We start from the raw sequence: 23,461 nt of genomic DNA, 5'->3' as shown, positions 1-23,461 counted from the left end.
GAGCCCAGGGAGGGTATTGGGGCAGTATACATTCATGTCCAGTTCTTGCTACTACCTGACAAATGTTCATGTTACTATTATTGGTGTCCTCAGTTTTGGTGGTCTAAATGAGGCAGTACACAGTTATCTGTCAGCAACTGGAAATGTGTATTTTAACTGAAGTAGTACTTTGAGACACAATTAAATTATTATTGTTGTTAATAACAATAACAACTTGGAAATGCAAAATATAAATTATGACAATCTGTTTTATACATACCTGCTTTAACTCACACAGAACAGACTGGATGAAGCATCTAAATCAATTAAGTAATGCTGTTCATTCTAAAATAATATGTATTTAATATGGTATTTTTCTAGTTTTATTTTCCATAGATAGCACACAGGAATACACATGGTAATTAACTCTGATTTTTTTATTTGACATACGGTACAAGCTTTTGTGGGTAAAAAACAATTATAAAAAACCAAATGTACCAAATAAATACTATATTCAACCTGACCGTCCTTCCAACCACCAACTGAAAAGGAATCTCTTCCAATTAACTCAGCTCAAATCTTTAATCAGCTGAAAGGGGGCACTGATGAGTGCCTACTATGTTTTCCTCCCAGTAACCCTTCATATACAGATAAAACATCTCTGTCTTTAAACAGTCTAGAATTACAAGATAAAACAAAACCAACCCCCTGGGAAAAAATCCCAAACAAAAAAAAGCATGCTGCATCAATTTATCTCTTCAATGAGTCCATTTGGCTTCTTACAAAATGTTTTTAATTATTTCAGTTGTGATTGCACATCTTCCGTGATGTGTCACTCATTCCACAGACCTTTTCCTTATGCACAAACAGCTCCAGTACTTCTAAAACCTTCCTCCTTTAACTTGTATGTAGGCATCTAATGAGGAAGGGTCTGCCATCTCAGATTGTTTCAGCTGAGGCTTGCAATGTCTCTTGTTGTCTGTAGTTAAACATGACAAGTGTTCCTTCTCTTGGAACAGGTACCTACAGTTAGCTTTTCTAGTATCCTTATTTCTCATACACAGCATGTATCATGAATATCATGAAGCCCAATTGTTCCAGCTCATATAAGATCTCATTGCCAACTCAGTATATTCCAAGGAACCAGACGGCTGCTTTTGCATGCCATAGGCTCTATGCACAATTGGCATCATTCCATTGATTTAAACCAAGGATCAATTTTGATTTCATTCATTTTATGAAACCATCCATTTTTAAGTTTCTTTGACTTTCACATGATGCTTCACTGACTGGGTTTTTTGGGGGGAGAAAAAAGAACAACTACTATATATCAGTGTTTTATATGAACAGTTTCTGAATTAAAGGTACTTTTTAGTTCCATTTTTAGCATAGTCTCATTTTTAGCATAGGAGAGTCTGCACACTAAGCAAATATTTTCAGGTTGTTTTCTGACATTTTTTCAGGGGTCCCTTGGAGATTTAAGAAACACCTGGTCTGATCTGGTGAAAGGGTAGGACGATGTTATGCAGAGTTATTTCCATCAAGAATCGTAACTGGGTGTCCAGAGTAGAAAAAGTCCCACCTGTTTCATTCTCTGAAAATAGAGCAGCAACTGTTGTGTGTTATTTTGAAAGAGCAGAGGTATTAGTTCAGTAAATAACTCTATCCCTCAAATATAAGCTGCCACATTCTTGCTATAGTATAGTCTTCATGTGGTAAGAATAGCCACCTCACTCCAACCAAGACAGCTTTTGATGGATTGAAGAAAGAGTATGTGCTAACATACTTGCCTTTCAAGATAGTTGTATAGCTGCAGTGGTATTTGTTAGTCATGTTAAATTCAAGAATTATTGTAGTGTATGAAAATGCTCTTCGAAGACTTGTCCAGCGCAAGCAGATAGCTGACAGATCACCCAGACAAGGCTTTCCTGAAGAGGCAATGTGTTAGCTTTTGTTCTCTCTCCACATTGCCCAACCATCCATCTTCATGTCATGTTTATTGATGAACCCACGGTGTCTTAACAACATCAACTTAGACAGAACTCCAATTAAGTCCATTTTTGCCAGTGTTGCTGCTGTCTAAATGCTGGAAAGTCATCATTTCTTGTGCACTGACAAGGGTAAGTGTATGTTTCTTTACTCTTCTTCCTTTCTGATAATCTGAAAACATGCTTTCTTTTCTTAGGCATTTCTAAAACCAAAAAAAGAAAAGCATAATTAGAATTTTTTTTCCTTTCTGAATTCATTTGAAAGCAGGAATTATACATTACGGTAGGTGTTAAGAAACTTGAAATTCACAGCACTAACCAGTTAATGAGAATGTGTTTTTCATTCATTTCCCATGAAACAGTGGCTCAAATCAAAGGAAAGTGGTTTTTTTTTTTATTATTATTATTCACCTTCTCTTGCTTGCCCACTAATCCAAAGATTTCATATGGTAAGAACACCTGGATACCAGGGGGGAAACTTATTTTTAATTAAAGGTTGATTAAATGGGTATCACCTTGGTGATCTTTCTGAAGAGTGACAGTGTGAACCCGACCAGCTCTCTAAGTGCTTCATATCAGATCAGGTTCCAACAAACTTGCTTCCATCTGGTTTGTATACCAGGTCCTGTCTGAGATATTTTCATCAAATTATCAACCTTAAATCTTAATAAAGCCCCTATCCTGCTTTCAGTCCACACTCATAATTGCCAGTGTGTTTAGTGGGACTTGCACACACAAAGGAACGATGAGACTTTTATAAAAACTTGTCAGATATATTAAACAGTAAAGTTATTTTCATAGATTAAGGCAATATTAAACATTGATGTTCTCATTGTCTCTGAGATTGGGCTCCCATACTTGTGGAGTGTCTCATGCAGTTTTTCATAAGGATGGTCACCTCCAAGATAAGGCTTGGATTTTTTTAGCCACACAACTTCCAATGTAGCAAATGGGATGCACAGCTTTTATATATGGAAAAGAAGGGTCCTTATTAGTAGAATGGACCACTTCCAGGACACTGAGCAGAACGACGACAACTTTTTCATGAGTGATATACTTGCTTTCATAATTTCATTTTAACAAATTCCTACAAGATTTATCTTGTCAAACTTTATTCTGAACAGCACAAATTACTGGAAGAGACTGTCAATCTAAAGAAGAGACAGACAGAAGTTTAATTGCTCCCTGAAGATATATCAAAATCTACATTTAGCTACAGCTAATTGGATACTCTCCAATCAGATAGCATTTACGATTTATCTGTCAATGAGGAAGACAATAAAGCCAAAGAAATGTAGTCAGGAAAACTTAAACACAATCTGTGGAGGTTTGAGGGGTTCTTTGTAAAAAAACCCAAATCTCTTATAGGAGGGAATAGAACCATTGTTTAAAAATATAACTCACGCTGTCCTGTACTAAAACCTGAGGCACTTTCTGTCTCAAGGTTATAGACTACAGACCTCTTATTTTTATGCCAGAGGAGGTGACAGCACTAACAAGGCAAACAGAATTCCTGTCTATTTAGCTTCTTAAAAATGTCTCTTCTTTCCACCTTTCACGCAATTACCTTTCAAAATGAAGTGCCTGGACACACAATACACTCAGACTGGTGTATTTGGCATCACTTCTGTATGCTAATGTAAATTATTCCAAGATCTAGGGGAGAGAGATGAACAGTGCTCCCTGAGGTACAGTTAGTGCTATTACAATCCCTTGCCACTAGCTGGCTGGGAACACGTAGTTGGCTGCTTTCTGTAAATAGCCACCTTAAGATAAGCTGTGTCTACTGATGTGTACACTGGTCACGTACGCTGATGTAACTTACCCTGGTATAGTTTTACTCCTGATTTTTCCTAAAATAATTCTCCAGCTTCGAATAAATTACACCACTACAGGATTACATGTAGTATCTTTGCTCCTTTTTTACAGCAGTGTAAACATATTGTGGGTTTAGGGTTTAAATATGCAGATAAAGCTATAGTTCTCTTACTCTTCCTGCCTGACTTTTGAGCTGGAATTTACATTACATAGTATTTTTGTGTTCTGCATGGGTTTTTTCCCTTTGTTCTATAAGAAGACTCATACATGGAAAAACTGTGCAAATCTCAGTAGGCCAAATAAGTGGATTTTATATTGTTCTTTGAAGGGGCTGCAACACATGTTCCAGTCCAAAACTACTATTTTCAGTACCTTTGTTTATAACACTCCTTTCCACTTCACTGTTTACCATGCCAATATTTCAAAATGCTTTATAGATGTGTAATGACAAATATTAAACTGTTTGGCCTCCCTCTGAAGGGAGATCACCCATCTTTTACCGATATGGAACAAAGGAAATATCTTGTGGATTTTAGTGAGAAAGTATCAAGTCCTGGGTGTGTACATTGAGTAACATACAATGCATCAGGCAGAAGGTACGTAGTAAATGGAAAAAGGGGTCTCAGAGGTGTCTTGCTCAGCCTTGGACAAATTCTGTTTCTAAAGACGTGACTGTTTCCTGACATAACCCACTGATGTTAATGGCCTTCCCCTGAATTTATATTTGATGTAACTCGGAGCAGAAATGAGTGTCTGGGTGCAGAACATGGCCAGCATGCTGTGAGCCAGATGGCCGAATGAAGTGAATAAGTGCTTTATCTCTTATCACGCTTGCATTCTTTTGTGCCCCATGACCTCCCACTAGCCAGAAATTGGGTATGGGAACCCATTTCTAACTGAGTTATTTTGTTAGGATGATGCCAATAAATAAAGCAAATGTTCACAAAAATGACTTACGCAGGTAAAAAATATGAGCAGTAAGTAAAAAATCCCAAGGCAGGTCAGCAATAAAAGTTCTGTTTTGTATTTCTTAAATTTTTCATCTTCTGGGCAATCTGAAAAGCAAAATAAAATGAAGTGTGTGAAAGATGAATCAGTATTTCTGTTCACCTATAACCACTGAGAGGTCATAGGAAATAGTCAGTAGCCAAATGACCCAACCATACCTGTTATTTTTAATGAGACTGTGCCACTTTCATTGTGCTTTCCAGTCGATTCCCACAAAGTACACTTATATATTCCACTATTGTGACTGGTAGTGTTTTTGATCCTCAAGGAATAATTGGAGATCTCCAAGGATTCATTAAGATGCACGAGATCATAATATTTCACTTCATGCATGCAATCGTCCTGCACCATTTCTGTCAGCTCCTCACAATTTTCAGCAACCTGGAAAACACCAGCATAAGTCTACTGTGAGCAGTCTGGTTCTCTTCACCTTTAGGTCAAAAACATTTGATACAAATGCAGACTTTGTTTTAAAAAATGCACAATATGGTGGAAGAAAAAGATTGCACCAAAGCATTCTAATATTTTTATGCCCCCAAATAATGAAGTTAACCTCATGCAATGTATTAGCATTTCCAATGATTAAGAATATGTTTGTGCATGCAACTACTCTACATGGTTTCTTAACCTACCTAATCTGGATGTGCAGCCATTGGAGCTACAGTGCAGTAAAAGGTTGTGGGCTGAATTCTTCCTCAAGGAAGCCAATAGAAGAGATGCAAGTGAACCTTTCTTGTATTGTGCAGCTGTAGCGGAGCAGAACTCTATAATAAGGTTGTGGTATTGACCAGGAGAGAGGTGTTGCCATTGCACTGACACATCACCTCCTTCAGCTGCCTCCTGATGGCAGAACATCAGTGAAGCTCTGATGGGAATTAAATCTGCTCCCTCCTACAGAACCTGTGAAGAACCTGAGTGGGGGCAGCAATGGAGATTAACCTCCTTTGCAGTAAAATCACCTCCCATCCCAGACACCCCACATGGTACAGGAATACTTCCCTATGCCAATATTAATGAAAATGACCTTTTAAAGGTCACAACTTGTCTCTGGGGGAAAGGGTATTTATTTTTGTCCTTGACTCATTATTGTAACAGATGTACAGATGTTTCTTCTTTGGACTTTATTTTCCAGATTGCCAAGGGAGAATGTGGAATCTCCATCACTGGAAGTTTTTAAGAGCAGGTGAAACTAAAATTTGGATGTGATGGTTTAGACTGGAATGATCCTGCCTTGAGTTGAGGGGGAGTTCAACTAGATGACTTCCTGAGGTACCTACCAGCCATATTTTTCCATTATACTATTATTCTATGTTGCATAAAGGTTGCGAGCAAGTTTTGCTGCACTTTGGGAGCATATTCACTTCTGCATTTCTTTATGTCTACTTACATTTAATTTACATGTTTACTACTTATTTCCTATGTATTTAGTAACTGTAACCAGAACACTCAGGGTGCAGACAGAAGTGACCATTTTTGCCTGATCTGGCCACATAAAACAGTTTATAGCTGTGACTAAACACAAGTGTAGGGCTGCAAACTTCTTCAAAAATGACCAGTTGGGTGAAAATCTGACTCCTCATTGCATAAGGAGATATCAGATAAAGGCATTTCAAAATGTAGCATCTTCTGGAACTTGTGTCTGCAGAGCTCTCAACCTGTAGCTGTTTTCAGAAAGGGAGGGGAGGAAGGGAGTGGAGGGAGTTCAGTCTGGGGTTTTTTTAAGCCTCCACAGAGGGTGGGATGGGTGTATTAGAGTCCCCCCTCCACCCCCCACCAAGGTGAGGAGGAGGTCCAATTCAACCACCCCACCCTTCAGCACTGGCTGGAGGGGGCCCAAGAAGAAGCTCACTTCGCTGTCTTTCCCCGCTCCCATTCTGAAAACCAGGAGCGCTGGCAGAGAGCCTGTTCATTGCTATGGGAACCTGGCTGCAGGCTCCCAGCCCCAGCTAGATTCCCCTTCCCCCTGGAACCAACAGTGAACTTCTGTCTGGTGTGGGGTAACATAACTCAGAACAATTTACAGACATCATTTTGAGTTACAGCTGAGAGACGCATTGTTCTTGGCTCTACTAAGAGACTGCCAGAGGTCTGAGTGAATATATTTCCAGAAACAGTTTCAAACATGGCTCTACAGGATACCCTGGAAATGACAATTAGTTTGGAGTTGCTAAAAAGATAGATAGATAGATAGATAGATAGATAGATAGATAGATAGATAGATAGATAGATAGATAGATAGATAGATAGATAGATAGATAGATAGATAGATAGATCCCTTGAAGTTCACTCCTGGGGACTGGAGGCAGGTCACTCTTGGTGCATGGTCTCTGACTGACGAATTCAGTTCCTCTGGGAACCATCAGTGCCAAAGTCTGTTACCTTTCAGCACCAGACTTGGCTTTTCAGTCAAGCTTATAACTAATCTAATCTATATCTTTGCTTGCTGACACTTTTTTGGGCTATACCTTGAGGTTTATTTTGATATTTACGATTCCTGCATCAGAGAACAGGTAATTATAATTAAATGAATACACTGATATTTAGGCTGACGGGGTCTGGGCTCCTTTAGAAGGATGTGCACATGGAACATGCACAGATGTTCAGAAAAGAATATGGGCCTGATACTCCCTGTTGCTCTGGCCCCTTCATACCAGTTATAACAATGGGTGGGACACTAACATGGGCAGTTTCACTAGACAGGAAATGAATATGAAGCTCCAGGGTATTTTTCTTTGGATACCCTGGGTTTCTTTAATTTATTTGCAAAACAAAAAGCAGAGCAGGGGGAAACAGCCCCTAGAGCTTTTTCTGCTTTCATCAGCAAGAGGAGAGGAGAAGACACATCCTTCCCCTGATTAACTCAGCTTCCCTTTACTGTTCTTTTCTACCATATAGCTGGCAGGATCTGCTCCCCTTCTCAGGGTTTAAGGCCTTTACCTTCTCACACAGTGGTATATAGGGTAATCAGGGGCTGTCCGCTTTCAGGAAAGGGACCCAAATCAGGTCCACTCTGATCAAAGGAATGAAGAGTTGATTTCTACCACATAAATGCTTTGGGCATGCCTCTCTATTGAAATGCAAAATTGTCCATAATACAATTAATTGGACCATCCTGGACATCATACCCGTAGGTTACAAATTCTAAGGCAGTGGTTCTCAACTTTGTTAGACTTGAGGCACCCCTCAGGAAGTACCACCTCTTAGCTTTCACTTGTTTATTGAATACAGAAAAATAATAGAGCAATTCTTGTGTTGCAGTGAACTCAGACTACAATAGGTCAGATACTGTTGACACTCTGGATCCCTATTGGAAATCTCTGGGTTTATGCTGTGAATCATGTGTAGGCATTTACACACCTAACAGTGCTAATGGCACGCTTGTTGAGAATCACTGCTCTAGGGTCTGAGTTTTTGGGTCATAACAATGCTTTTAAAAACTATGCTTAATGCCCAGATAATTTGAGTTCTTGTCTATCATGTTGTGCAATTTTGGGATTCACTGACAGCAGATAATGATTAAGACACAGTACTGTAATTGAGATCCAAGATGCCTTAACACTCTCTCACACTGTAGTATGTTAGGAGCACTTCCACTGAGGTGGGTGAAATTATGTTAACAACACTGATACAACTGAGAAATAAACAATATCCATAGACCCCATTCTGGATCTGACCCCGGCTTCCTATGTAGACTTGGGTAAATGATTTAATCCTCCTGTGTCTCTTTTAAGGACAGAGGCATTAACTAGCAGTTTTGGTGTCCTGGGCAGACAGGCCAGAGAGTTGAGGGAGGAGGGGTACACCATATGGGATCCCTTGGGGATGACATTCTGGAGCACCCTCTAAATCAGTGCCCAGGGCCCCATGCCCCATGCATACACCCCCAGCTATCTGACTGCTGAAAGAGGGCCAACAACCTCTTGGGAAGTTTGTGTGGTGGGAATAATTATTGGGCTCAAAGTTCTTTGAGATACTCGGTTGTCAGACGACTCTGGAATTCCAAAGTAGTAACATTAGCAGCCATTTGAGATAAACTGAACTCCTGTTACATGTCTATTTTTACCAAAGAAATACATCAGGTTCATATATAACACACATTTAAAAAAATCACTCCCTAAATTTTCTTCCTCAACCAAGGTCCTGTTGTATACAAGCCTTTACAGTTGGGGAGAAAAACATTGCATATGAATGGTTCTTGTGTGGGCCCATCACACCTGTTTCATACTGTCTGATTTTCTCTGAGATCTCTTTACCAGTAGAGCAATCCCATTGAATTTTTTAGGTTAGAGAGACCTCTGGTGGTAGTCTTATAAATTTTACATAAAATATATACACCAATTCAGCTACAATATAAAATATATCACATTTGGACACAGATTTCACAAGCAGTTCTTTTATCAGGTGCTGAAATTCATTTTCACTGCACTCTTTAAATATGTATATGCATGTGTATAAATTATTATAACCATATTTATGATCATTATAATGTGTATTATTATAGTAATAACATTAGTTGTGATTATTATATAATATTGGTACAATATAATTATACACATACCACGTCATTGAATCTTCCTTCCTAAATTGTATCCTTACCAGGAAACATCTGAAGGCATTTAAAGGTTTGCATAGTGGTCTCACTACATAGTCCACAGTCATTAAAGATAGAGAAATATTTGGAATCACGGCAGTAGTCATGCTGGCTCTTCAACACATGTCTATGTTACCAACTTCTTATTCTCCCAAATCTAATTAAAATCACCAAAATGCCACTTAGTTTGCTGTCTCCCGTGAATACTTGGCAGGCTCTTGCTAGACAGATCATTTAGCAGCTCAAGTTCCCTTGACAATCCAGTGCTAATTCATGCCAAGGCTTCTCCAGGTGATGCCACACTGCAGAGCACAAAGTGGATGCAATGAGTTTAACCTAATTAATTCTACCCAAGCTCAGTGGGTGTCCATTCAGAACACTATTTGTGTCTACAGTCCACACATTTCTGGACCATCCTGTTCTTCTTTAATCAGCCTCCAAATGTTTTCTGCCTTGATTTGTTTAATTTCTATCCCAGGTTAGAGAGGGCATGTTGACAAAGATGCCGTGCATCCTCCTGATAATAAATTGGATGCATGAAAGGGACATGTGCTTTATAACCATTTTTCTTTTAAACCCTCTACCAAATTCAAAAGACAGATCATGAATCATGTTGGAACCTGTAGAAATACATCATATGATGCCTATTTACATAAAAATGGGCTTATTATCATTCTGGCTGCTGAAAATTACTGAAGCAAATTTTTTTTCTGGGAAACAGGCACCTGCAGGCAGCATTCCCCTGTCTGCATAAAATAATCCATTAAAAAAATTAAACAACAAAAGAAATTTGAGTTTATTTTTATTGTCACATTTACATTGGCCTGTGGCGACATTTTTGACAGGCTTCCAACTTTTCAGAAACCAGCCAGAGGGCTTACTCTGTTGTTTTCCATCACCTTGACGGCAATGAGGGGAGAAAATGCTACTAAAACAGAGAAGCAAGAGGCAATCAGCATATGGGCCTTCACCAATGAAGCAAACGAGCCTTTTTTTTCCAAATTCAGACCTTAAGAAAATATAATTGAATGGCCAGCTTCTATTTTTTTCCAGTTTGGGGAAAATAGATAGAAGGTAAAAACTGTTGAATAAGCCCACGTCATTATTAATGGATTAAAAAAATTAGTAGGCTGTTCCTCTCCAAAACACACATACAAAACTTGATTAACTATAATTTCTCTTTTGAAAACAATTGTAGACCAGGGCCTTTTAGTCTCTGTCTACATTGGTCAATAGCTATTTTCCTAAAATCACCTTATCATGTTCTAGACCAGTGGTTTTCATCCTGTGGTCCACGGATCCCACAGACTGTCAGGGGTATATGAAAGATGACTATGAACAATCAAAAGTATGTGAATACGCACGTTGACAATTCAAAGGGGTCCACATCTCCATTTAAAATTTCCAAAGGGGTCCAACACCTCCATTCAAAATGTTTTAGAGGTCTGCAAATGAAAAAAAGGTTGAAAACCACTATTCTAGACTAAATGGGGGAGGGGAGGTTTTTTTGTTTGTTTCTTTATTAACAGAATTGGCTGTATCCTACCATGTGAAGCACTGTTTAGCCAGAGCTGTATTTTAAACTCTTTTGAAACAAGGCTATGAAGTCCTAAGTTCTGAAAAGCATATTACCTTTTTAAAATAATACACAAAAGCAAATTTTTATTTCCTTCCCCTGATGCACGTCCCAAGTGGCTCCATTATTTTGCTGAAATTATCAGTTCATACTAGTTTAACAGAAAGCAAAAGCCAGGGCCTTTTACCACTTCTGGAGATAAGGGAGAAAGGAAACTATACTAGAAAATCTCTGCTCCAACATAATGAGTTTCTTAGGGTAATTTGTGGCTAATAGGTTGGGTTAGTAATTTGTAATACTATTTACTAGATAAATGTTGCCTCTCTCTTTTTTTGCTTTTAAATTTGATATTCCCAAATCATCCACAATTCAAAGTTATATGCAGAATAATATCTACAAATAGCTCTAGTTTTGTTTGCATGATGTTTTGTAAACAGTTTACAGTGAAAAGATATGTGGTTTTCACTGACTTTCTGGGTCACATGTGTTGGTGCTCTTTGACCGGACAAATATCCCTTTCAAGTAAGGGAAAAGTAACTGTGGTTCCACATTTTTAAATTCATTTTCTACAAGTATGCCTCTTTTAGCCAACCAAAATAAGAATTGCTTTCTAGATCACAGGTGGAAAATCGAGGTGGGGGTTAGAAAATAAGTGTTGTTTTACATAAACGATCAGACACCAGCCATAAATTAAATTCACCCCAATGCAGAGGCCATGCATACAACTCACTGTGCTTTGGCAAAAATAATCAATTAAAACTTAATTTTATTAAATGTGTATGAAAAAAAATGGCTATTCAATTAACATGCTCTCTCCAGTCTCATCAAATGGCTTTTTTTCATTGCACTTCCCTTCAGCTAAGACTGTACTGTGGCTCCTAGCTACATTAAACTGCCAATATAATTCCCATCCATCATAAAAACAACCTTTTATTACATGCAAAATGGTACAGCTCCAAGGCTGATGTCAGAATGAAGGTGGAATGTATTAACATTAACATTGTTTTTTCTGAGGATAGGATAATTATAAAAATGATTTAATTTAAAAAATTGCCAGCAATAAGGCAAGTTTATTGAATGTATGACTTTCAGATTGTTGATCTTGATGTAAAACATATATATTACCATAAGGCATTGATTTTCAAATACCAAGTTGGTAGAATTTTAAGTGTCTGGTGGCCAGTGTAGAATGAGCTGAAGCTGGACCGAGACCACCTGAGAGACGAGATTTTGGCCCTTCCTAGCCCCTTGGCACTAACTAGTTTTCTTAAGGACTGCTGTGAAGAGGCCAAGGACTGAGTGCAAAGGGAAAGGGTCTTTCTGATTCAGGCCTGAGATACATTAGCAGGAGAGTAGTAGTAGTGCTGCTAGGGTTTATCTCATTTGAACCAGGATCTATCTCTTTCCCCTACAACTTACTCTTGGTTAGTGTCCCTTACCCCGTAAGTAGCCCCATTACTTTCAAATTGCTACCTGGTGTCAGAAAGACTCGTAGAATTTGGCTCAGTGATTCTCAACCAGCAAAGCACATAAGAACATGCTAGTGTTCTTAAAAGCTCTGCCTATTGTAGGATCAAATCTTTAATGAAGAAAAAGCTTAGACGGATCTGAATTTACACCTGTTACTAAACCCACAGTAAATTTATTTTGTGAAGTCTAAGTATTACAAGGTTTTCCGCTCCCTATTATACTTGTGCAGAATCTATGTGACTGGGGCTCAGAATGGCATCATGTGTATAGGGAGGGAGGGTGAGGAAGATAAACTAGGATTATCCCACACAACATTGCAGGTCAGGAGTATCTCTGGGCATTTTTACATATGTTCCAGGGGTGACAGGAAGGTTGCTTTAATTAGAGCATCTTGTGTATCAGCATCCCTGTGCTTTAAGTAGAGCATCTCATGTATCAGTGTCCCCACATTTCAAAATGGCAGCATGGGCACTTTAACTATAGCTTGTTGAACTAGCTTTAGTTAAAGCACTCCTGCTGCCATTTTGAAGCATGGTGACACTGATACATGAGATGCAGAGGCTGCTGGAGCACACTAATTAGTACGCTCCAGGAGACTCAATTAATCGAGTCTACTCTGACGCGCTGTAATTGTAGCCTCCCTGCACATCTACAGGCACCCTCTATTCCTGCTCCCTGTGATCAGGCAGGGGGCAGATAGGAGGTGAGGCCACTGCTCTTCCCACAATCAAACACTAACCAACATGGAGGAAGTGGGATGTTGAGAACATAGCCTCTCTGTACTCCAGTGCCTTTTCAAAGACGCATAATGTATCCTGGTGATCCCAGAGGGTGAGAAAGCTGTGTCTGCAATCCCAGGGCCATGCCCAAATTGGCATGATCAGCTGCTGAGTATGAAGTGAGAAGGTGGTGAGTAAAAGAAAGTACATTTTGAAAAAGAATCGTTGTTGATGATGATGATGGTAACAAGGTGTGTTTCCCTTCATTTTTTCCCATTAAATCTTTCATGTTTAGAGACTGAAACATTTTTATTGGTGGTTGGGGAGGAGGGATGGACCCTGGTTGTTCATTTCTTTCCCTCCCTCTTACAGAAGAAAAAGAAAGGATAATGTGAGAATGTATTTTTCTACCAAAAATGTGATTTTAAGCACACACAAAAATTGGTCAAATAGGTATTTCCCGTTTTCTGTTTGTTTTTTTTAAACCTGACAAAGATTTTTAGGACAGATCTAGCTGGATATAAATGGAGATAGAATTTGCCCTGTGTGTTTTAGGCACACAGATCAGAGAATACCAAATCAGATTTGTTATCAGATGCCTGTTTTGCTCATTTTTATCCAAGCATTTTGTTTCTGAAAGAATCTAAGCATACTGAAGTGCACAGATTTTGCTTTTCTTTTGCTCCATTTCTGTGGGAGTGCTGCAGATTTGGATTCTTTTTCCACTGAAAAATGAGCTTTTCTTCTCCTCACCAAAAGCGGTTGTTAGATCAGGCTTTTCATAGGTGAAGCACTAATAAATGAGATATCCAAACACCCACTAGATTCAAATTTGCATATATTCACGTCCTGTTTAAAATTAACTGAATAGATAACAGGTCTTAATTGTTACAGCATATTTTATATTTTCAACTTACTGTATAACTAGCAGCTATCAAGTCCTCAACAGCCCAACAAGGCAAGTTAGTTAAGTTTTATTATTCACAGTTCTGTTTCAGAGATGGAACACAGAAACAAGGAACTTCATTTCTGCACTCAGTTCAGGTAAGGCACTCAGGTAATGTGACATAATGTTCAGATAGTGAACATGATAATTTCCCAGCGACTTTACAGGACTTAGGGGTGCTTAGCATCCCAGAAAGACTAGATAACACTTCTGTAATTACTCAACTTTGGGCACTTCTGTTATGAAAAGTTTGCTCTCAGTAACTTGCTGAAGACTTCACAGTGCTTGGTAACAGAGCCAGGAACAGAGCATAACCACTCTTGCCATTCAAATTTGTGTTCAACCCAGTAGGCTCCACTTTCTCAAATATCTGAATAAAAACAGTTCTACTTGAGCTAATTGACTTAAGGCCTGATGCACCTTTTGCTCGTGCACCTATATAACTTTGTGGCTTCTATGTGATCACCTGTGTGCTGAATTATCCACAAGTATAGTTGTTTGCAGCCTAGGAAAGTTGTAGTGCTTAGTCAAAGTCAAGGTTTGCCCAAGCCTAACAGCCCATCAGGCTAGCATGATTACACCATGCTGGCATCTACCACTGAGGACACACAGGCTAGGGACAGACATTACACGTAAGTGATCAAAAACTGGTTTAAACCTGTAACAGAACAGATGGTCAGTGCACAGGAACCAGTTTGAAAATGGTTGAAACTGGTTTGAGATAAACCTGATTGAATCATAGTGTCCTACCAGGGCCTGGCCATGCCCCCCTCAGCTCAGCTCTGTGAAAGGGAAGGGAGGGCTGCTCTAGAACCCCCCCTCCCCCCGGCTTCTAGCCCGAGCCACTGCATGCATGTGCCTGCATTTCTAGGATATCTGTTTGGTTACAAAACTGATTTAGCCTAGCCAGGTTAGACTAACCTGCAAAGATGGAATCAATTCAGGTTAAGGCTTTTTGAATGTCTGTCCCTGGTCACAAAGGTGAGTTGTGACTTGCATCACATTTGACTGCTTTTGAGTCCCCAACCTGAGTGAGCAGACCACTTTTTAACCAGGGGGGCAGCCTGCAGCACAAGTCCAAAGCAGGGTTCAAATTCACACCTCTGGCCACATCAGTGTATGGACCCAGCCCTGAAGCTGTACTTTGACCCCTTAAGTGCTGCCATATTATCCTCGCTTGATTTTTACACTAAAATAGTAATGCTAGATTGACACACGATGCTTTTAAAGATGGGGGAGGGAGGGTTGTTTGTTTTTTTTTCAGATAAGACCCTAATATTTTAAGCTGGCATCTTTTAAAACAGGCCCTAGAAAATATTTTAAAGTGCCCTGACATTGTCAGGAAATGGCAATCATATCCTAGGGATGTATTATCCAAGCATTATTTCTCCACAAACAGTTGAATGCACTGCACTGTCACATCATCATCATTAAAAAAAAAAAAGCAGCAGAAGCCACAGGTTAATTGCTCACATTTACTGCACACTTCAAGGTGACCTCATACAAAAGATTAAGCGTAGCAGCTGTTTGAACTTTACAGGCTGAAATTTCATGCCATTTGTTGGAATTACTTTTTAATTAGCCCTTTGGGAGCTGTATGTGGTGTTTATTGATTAATCCTTTGGAAGCTTTTTTTTTTTTTTTTTTAAATAGCAGATTAATTCTATATTTGGTTGCCTCTTTCTTGTTTGTTTGTTTGTTTGATTCCCCCCTTGTTGTGAATGGTGACAGTAACACTCAGTTAACCGAGTGGAAGAAAGGACAGAGATATCCTAAGAGCTGTAAGTATTTTGCCGCATTTTTACCTGAACCTAAGTGACTAAAGAACCCATTCTCTCTTCTCCATGTGTAACTCATACACAGTAGCAGAGATGTCATAAATTGAAACTTTAGATGCTTCCGTTGCCATTTTGGCCAAGTTCTCTTTGACAGAAGCAGGTAGGGACAAAGGTGGCTTTAAGCCCATACCCCTATGATTAGTCTCTGAAGTAAAAATAGATACGTAAGTTTGCTGTAACACTCACTTGGCTGTTTTGTTTCCAGAAAACCATGGCATAAGTTGAAAATAGCTGAGCTTTTATTATTATTAATCATGTTTATTATGATAATGCCTATCCAAGAATGGTGCAGGCACTGTACAAACAGAGTACCAGACAGTCACAGCCATTATAAAAGATGTAGTCTGAATAGACCAGGTAGATAAAGAGGGGTGGAACAGAGCAGGACATACGAGCAGTGTGAAGAGAAAATGGGTATGTTATTACCACAGTTGGGGAGGGAGAGGGGAATGGCTTTGGGGTTTTTTTTAAGGTGGGTTCAGTGAGGAGGGGATAAACTAAAAAGAAAAGTAAAGGGAGAGGGAACAGTAAAGGGAAAGGATGAGAAGGACAGGGCAGGGGAGAAGCTCTGGCCCCAAGGCTGTGCCTCCAATACACCTCCCTATCAGGACATTGCAAAGGAAGGTTGCAATGTTGCCATCCAGGAACCCCTATACACAAACAGTTCATCAAGTACCTGTGCTTCTGGGTTTACAGCCTCACTGCACCCCCATAAAGGTGTAAAGAGCCATAGGACAAAAGCAAATCAGACCTAAAATGATTCCCAAGAATTCTTCTGCCACCGTGATAGTTCTTGACTCGGATGTCTGGCCCCACCAGCTCCCACTGGAGAATATGCTTCCTGCAGGACCCTGCTTCCAGGTACTTCACTGACCATGACTGATCCCCTAAACCTGTCCTAGACCCAAGGGTTTCTGCCTAAAGGCAGGGAAGTGGTACAGCATCTTCATAGGCACATCTAGTATTTAGAAATGGAGGGGTATGGCAGATACAACCAGTAATGCAGCTCAGACCATTGTGGGGGGGAGGGCTGGAACCCCCGAGCAGATGGGACAAACTGTGGAAGGGGCCAGGCAGACAGCAGGTACAGGTAGGCAGACCCACACATCCCTGGCTGACCTGGGGCTAGCAGGAGCCCCAGGACCACTCCTGCCCTGCTCCAGAAAGGGGCTGCAGGGAGTGACTGCATGGGAAACCAGGCTCATCCACGGACAGCAGTGTGGCAGTGGGTGCCACCCCACTTCCTGTACTTGTTCCCTGTCCACCCCCCCACACCCCCGTTTCCTTTGCTGGCTGGTGCAGGTAGGAAAGCTCACTGTGCTACACAGTGGAAGAGGGACACGATTGCACCAACTCCCCCTTGTATCCACCCCTGAATGTCTTATCTGGAGTTTTTTTTAACTTCTACTGCTTTCCTATGCCAGCTGGGTGAAGCATTTGCAGAAGCCTGGCCGACGCCTCTACCTAGTCTCACCCACTGACAGCCTGTCCCTGTTCACTTTCTTCAGGTCCATGTGACCTGGTCCAAATGGATTGCCTATAAAAAGACTCCTGAAAAATTGTACTTCTGCCCTTTAGAGTCTCCATGACATGCATAGGCACAGAAGGAAGCATGGGGTGTTAATTAATAGTCAATATTTATATGTAAAATGCAAGTTTATCCAGTCTTTGAAATCAGATGGCAAAAAAGAAACAGGCTTATCTTGTGTTCACAGGAAAACTGTCCAAACCCACAAAATTCATAGTTTCATAGTTGGTTTCATAGTTGGTAGGGTCAGAAGGGACCTAAGCAGATCATCAAGTCCGACCCCGTGCCAAGGTCCTTTTTTTCCAGCAATCATTCCTATTCAACCCAACCTCTAAGGGAAACAATATTAGGATAGTGATGGGATAGCAAAGAAGATGTGAGTAATTCTGGCCAAGTTAGGTATTTATATAGATGTTTATTATGGTAACCACCTTAAAATAGAGCTGTTCCAACCACAGAACCTCAGCGTAAATGAAGGACTTGCACGTGAACCAAAAGCATTTACAAAGCAAAAAAGTTTACCATAGTGAATTATTAGTACTCTCTCCCAATTAACCAATAAGGAAACTGAGGCCAAATAATGTCATGCAGAAAGTAAGTTGCCCCTCTAACCATTGGACAATGCTGCCTTTGTTTCTGTAACAATTTCATCTTCAAAGTATCTTATTAATCAATTTCTACTTGTTCTTAGTAGCCCTCCAAATAAGTTGGTAAGAATCATATGAAAAATAGGGCTGGAAGGAGGATATCTAGTTCAAGCCCCTGTTTGCAGAAGGATTATAGGAATTCCTATCTAAACCATCCTGGAATAATATTGTTTTAACCCACACTTATAAGCAGAATCCTCCTAGTTTACAAATAGCAATACTGAAGCAGGGAGTCTAAGGGACAAATTTTTTAACAAAAGAGTGATAACTCAGACCTTTACCCAATCTCTCCCAAAACATACCCTTCTAAAGAACAGCAAATACTAATTTAGGTGTTATTAAGTAAAAGTCAATCCCTGCTTTACAGCAATGTCACTGGGTTCTAAAGTTAAAACATCAGTACAAGAGTATAGCAAAGGGAGCAATCTTAAAGACTGTTGAGCAGGAAGTGAAGCAGTAGGCTGTAGGACAGTGATTCTCAAACTTTTTAGATTCTCAAACTTTTTACACTCAAGGCACCCCTGGATAGACTCATGGCACATCTTGGATAATGCTAGCTCTAAGTTTTCACTCTTTCTGCAAGTAAAAAAAAAAAAAATAATAATAATAAAGCATTTTTTTCTGTTGCAAAGAGCTCAGAAAGACCACAACTATGGACTTCCATTTGAAATCTCTGGGTTTACCTTGTGAATCAAGTTTGTAAACCTAACAGGGTTAACATTATGTGGCACACTGTGGCACCCTTGGAAAGTTCTCAAGACCCACACCCACCCCCCGCCCAGGGTTGAGAATCATTGCTATAAGATAATAAGGTAGGCACCCTCTGAATGTTGATGCAGTGGGAACTGAGAACATCTGAAAGCAGGTAAGCAGAGAGCTTCAGAAATGCCATGAATGAGGATCCAACTGTATCTGAGTCAAGCTATTGTAGGTAATACCGGCTAACTCCATTTCTCCACTGTTCTGGCATAAAAACCCCCACATATGACAGGAGAAAAAGCAGAGCTACTTCTCCAGTCTACACAAGTCCCAGTAACATTGACTTACTTTCTGCCAGGACACAGCCTTGTAGGTGACTTGGGGATCCTGAGGAGCTTGACAGGGCAGCAGTGCTTCTTCACCACATGTCATCACAATCTCTGAAAATGCCAGGGGAGCCGCATGAATCAAACACCAAACTGTAAGACACAAGTACACACATTGTAAAAGATTAATCTAAACGTTCTTGGTTTCCTAAAGAGCACCTTATAAAAATCACTGAAAAAAGTAAGAATTAAAAATGAAAAGCTTTCCATTTACCATTGCTTAGGATGACAAGCTGGGTGTAGTATACTGAAGGCATGGCTGGCTGCTGGCTTGACTTGAAGAGGAGCGAAAGTTTGCTCTTTGTAGGAGGAGCTGTGTGAGCAGGAGGCAGCTGCTACTTTTACCACTGAGCAAACACCTCTGGAGAGGGGCAGCTGGGGAATCCCCTTGAAATCCACTCCTCACAGAGAAAACCCCTGGGTACATTATGCAGGCTCCACCTCTTAAGCCTGTTAGGGCTCTCCCACTTTTCCTTTAGCAGATAGGGCTTCCCCCCCTGCTCCTCTCTGCCGCTGAGCTGAACCGACAACAAAACTGCCCATTGCTGACAATGTGTGTCAGCCACAGTTGCTGCTGAGCAGGCAGCAGATGGAATTGAATGCAGGTGCAGCCAAGAATAAACCATGTTCAATGGCATTTCAGAACCCATTAGTAAGCCCCCAGGTTTTGACACCAGATAAACAACTCCATGAATCACACACCGTAACTGGAGAGCTAACAATCCCTTTTTTATCATCCTATCCTCTCCATAAACTTATCCTGGCTGCTTTAATCTTCTTCTATAACTTTTATGACTCTATGCTCTGGCTTTAAGGGCTTGTCTACACAAAAAATGTTACCAGCTTAACTGGTGTCAAATACACTGCTGTTATTATGCTAGTACAATTTTGCCTGTGCACATTCATATGCCACAAAAAGGGTACCTTTGTATGGTTTTGTTCATATTGTATTCAAAGCTCAAGAGAAGTTATACAACTGTCATGGTATAAATATAAAAATTGGTAAATTAATTGGTATAATAGATTTATAATTAGATTGGTAAAATTTCCCTCCATAGACAAGTTAAAGTTTCTGGCATCAGATTCGTTTTGACATGCTCTCTAACTTTCAGACAAAAAATGTCATTGCTTACAAGCTGTGCAAGCCTTCCCCGTGGAAGTTTTTTGAGGAAGTTTGAGGTTATTCAAATAAACATTTTATGAATCATGGAACTTTGTAAGATGCTGACTTCTTACTTTTTGTAAACGGTTTGGGCTATTTCTGTCTACTTACTAAATCAAATAACTTGTTCTAACTTAGCCTATGTTGCTGCGGACAAGATTGTCAGGAATGATTAGGGATTTATGGACTGTGCCTGGTCAACTCATATCAAGGTGAACATGTAGTACAATGGGGTTTCTAGTCCAGAAAGGGAGACTGGATAATGTAGATTTGTGAGTCTGCTCTACATGGTGGATTGTAGAATCAGTCATAGAAAAGTAGTATCAGAAGGGATTTCAAGAGGTCATCTAGTTCAACCCCCTGCTTATGTCAGGATCATTCTTCCCTAAGGCATCCTAGAAAAGTGTATGTCTAATATATTCTTAAAACTTCAGGAGCAACCATCACACACAACTACCAGGCATAAGGTCTGAAACATTAAAATAATAATTTGTCACAGGTAAAGCAGGAGAATGAGGGTATTGTCAGTATCCTGCCACTGCCAGGACAACAAGTAGTTTGTTAAATACAGTAAAAAAAAATCCAGGGAAGAAGATCATATCCCTTGCTACAAAGAAGTCAAAAGCACTCACAGGCCTTGCCAATCTGACTGTGGGGTAAAATTCCTTCCTGATGCCAGGTGATCAGTCTTACCCTGACCAGAGGAGCTAGGCTGTTTAGCTAGAAACCTCTGGGACTTTTAGGTCCCAGCAGGAACAGAAGTACATCCCTATCAAAACCCCCAGCTTGGGCTATGGCCAGCACATAATGCTTCTGAGGAAGGCAAAACCCGCCCCCGAAAAACCAGCAACCCAAAACTCCCCTGAAAAGCTTTAGCAACAGTAAGGGGGAGACTATGCTTTCCTGGCCCTGTGTGACAACTAGCAACACCCCAAAACATGAGAAAAACCACACACCCCTCACTCTGCACTGTACTCTGGGTACTGGAAAACAACTCCATGCATCACACACCATTACTGGAGAGCTCAAAATCCCTTTTCTATCATCCTGTCCTCTCCATAAACTTATCCTGGCTCCTTTAATCTTCTTTTATAACCAGACTGGCTGTGGAGTTCTGCTTCATCCTCTTGCTGCCAAGCCTGGTCCTCTCCAATTTTCACCTGCTCTGGGCTGCAGAGCTCTTCTCATGGTCTCTGAGGCATGAATTATGGTAAATCTCCTGGCTTCCAGCTGTTGCTCTTCACATCATACTACAGGCATTGATGTTCCTAAATCCTTCCTGACCAATACTTACCCAAACTCTTCTTAAAAATCTCCAATGAAGGAGATGCTACAACTTCCCTGGGAATTTGTTTCACTGCCTCACTGTTCTAACAGTGAAAAAGTTTTTCCTGACATCCAGCCTAAACCTACTTTGGGTATGTGCATATATTACACTTAGAAATTTAGAAGGTTAGGTCATGCAAAAAATGGCCACCTGACCTAATTCACTTCACCAACATGTGGACCTTACAGTTAGATCCCTAGTAGGTCAATCTAAGTGCCAAACTGTACCGAAGTTCCTGTCAAATGCCCCTTGGACCTCCCCCCCAGACCCACAAGCCTCTTTGATCCAGCCAGCCCCCACCCTGTGGACCCGCTAGCTCCCCCAATCCTGCCAACCCTTCCCCCTACCCCTAATTATTTAGATCAGACTCCTAGCACAGGCAAAGGTTTGTAAAACTGGTACTTGATCTGCAATCACACTGCATGATTGTAGATCGGATTCCAGGAACATCTGTACTGTTCTGCAATTAATTTTCAAGGAGAAGAAATCAAGTAAGGAATCATTGAGTACAATCAGGCAGCCATTTTTTAGCCGGACCATTTTGCTACATGTCCTGCCTGCTGCAGTGAGGGAGAAGTCAGTCTCTGTCTTTGTTACGGCAGCCCTTCTGATATTTGAAGACTGCTAACTATTATGTCCCACCTTAATTACCTTCCTAGGTGAAGAACATGTAGGAGAAGGTGACCTACAGGGTTACCTAGAGGATCATAATGCCTAATGATTTTTGTGTCTATTCTCACAAGGCTTTTTGTTGTCAATCATAGTATGTAGTTATTAAAAGAAGAGCTGGAATCTAGTCTGAGATCCTTTCCTGTTGCTTATTCCTGGGGGAGAAGAATCTTCCCACTCAGCCCATGGCTACACAAGGGAAAAAAAAACTGTTAAAAAACCATGTTAACTAACACATTTTGACCAACAAGATAGTCAAGGCAGCTAATATGTTACGAAAAATATTAGCCAGCATGACTTAAAATGGGAGTGTCAAACATAAGGCCCGTGGACCAGATCTAGCCTGTGGATCCCAGTTACTGCCCCTGGTTCTGAACTTACCTGGAACAACCTCATGGGCAGGGCCCAGGACACACATCCAAAGGCACCCCATCCAAACTGGTTGAAGTAGGTTCCACATGACCAGCATGTAGTGTGGCACCCATTCCAGTCTCTCCAGGATCCATGCCATACATGGTGCCCACCCTGGCCATTCCAGGATCCAGAATGCACATGATGTCTGCCCCAGCCTTTCTGGGATGTGCACCACACACAGTATGAACCCCAGAATCACCCCAGAATGGGCACTGGATCTGGCATTGATGGGAGCAAGCAGACCAGTCTGGCCCGTGGACTTATGTAAGCTTGCTTTCTCAAAACAAAACAAACAAAAAGCAACAAAGCAAAATATGGAAAAGGAAACTGAAACTTCATTTGCTTCTGGTGGGTGAGATCATTTGGCTTCTAAACTTTCCCTGGCTGGGATTTTTCTTTGGGGAAACTTTGACTGTACTTTCCAGCCCTGGCTTTCAGTGTCCCCTTGTATATACCTATTTACTGCCTTTGTAACACAAACCTGTCCTTATCTCTAGAATTATGGCAGCTTTTGGGTTTCATTTTTGGGTTTCATTCACCTATGTGCATAGGAAGCTTTCAAAAATGGGAGTGAGAAGTAAGAAGGAAAAGAATATAACTTTTATTGTTTTCAGAAGGGATGCATCCACATTTTTGCATAGCTGTAAGTAATTTCAGGAGCTTCATGGTTTCAGCCAAGGATGCCATTAAAAATTA

At 40.5% G+C, this 23,461-nt stretch overlaps 1 protein-coding gene and 1 long non-coding RNA gene across 3 annotated transcripts; one reads left to right on the top strand and one right to left on the bottom strand.

Moving 5' to 3' along the window:
* Positions 1-398: 398 nt before the first annotated feature.
* On the bottom strand, positions 399-19,491 carry CD83 (CD83 molecule). The gene is made up of 5 exons (XM_006274840.3): positions 19,408-19,491; positions 19,156-19,286; positions 4,952-5,174; positions 4,743-4,840; positions 399-2,170 (listed from the first exon to the last, which is right to left on the bottom strand). The coding sequence occupies exons 1-5, from the start codon at positions 19,448-19,450 to the stop codon at positions 2,012-2,014; spliced, it is 654 nt and encodes a 217-aa protein (XP_006274902.1). The 5' UTR covers positions 19,451-19,491; the 3' UTR covers positions 399-2,011.
* On the top strand, positions 5,168-19,252 carry LOC132249381 (uncharacterized). Of its 2 annotated transcripts, XR_009460861.1 has the most exons (6): positions 5,168-6,062; positions 13,086-13,339; positions 14,137-14,193; positions 15,827-15,876; positions 16,630-16,794; positions 19,166-19,252. It is a non-coding gene; the product is annotated as an uncharacterized LOC132249381 (long non-coding RNA). The 2 variants fall into 2 exon arrangements; XR_009460860.1 differs by having other exon boundaries at positions 15,827-16,794.
* Positions 19,492-23,461: the final 3,970 nt, after the last annotated feature.

Source organism: Alligator mississippiensis, chromosome 3 (genome assembly GCF_030867095.1).
Source record: "Alligator mississippiensis isolate rAllMis1 chromosome 3, rAllMis1, whole genome shotgun sequence".
Classification (NCBI taxonomy): Eukaryota; Metazoa; Chordata; order Crocodylia; family Alligatoridae; genus Alligator; species Alligator mississippiensis.
This window is presented reverse-complemented; position numbering and strand designations above follow the sequence as displayed.

Bases quoted from the DNA above. Each gene is read 5' to 3' on its own strand.
- CD83 (XM_006274840.3), bottom strand. From the start codon at position 19,450: ATGCCTTCAGTATACTACACCCAGCTTGTCATCCTAAGCAATG. The intron at 19,287-19,407 runs GTAAATGGAAAG...TGTGTCTTACAG, and splicing joins GCTTGTCATCCTAAGCAATG to TTTGGTGTTTGATTCATGCG. The intron at 5,175-19,155 runs GTAAGTCAATGT...GGTGTTTTCCAG, and splicing joins AGGCTGTGTCCTGGCAGAAA to GTTGCTGAAAATTGTGAGGA.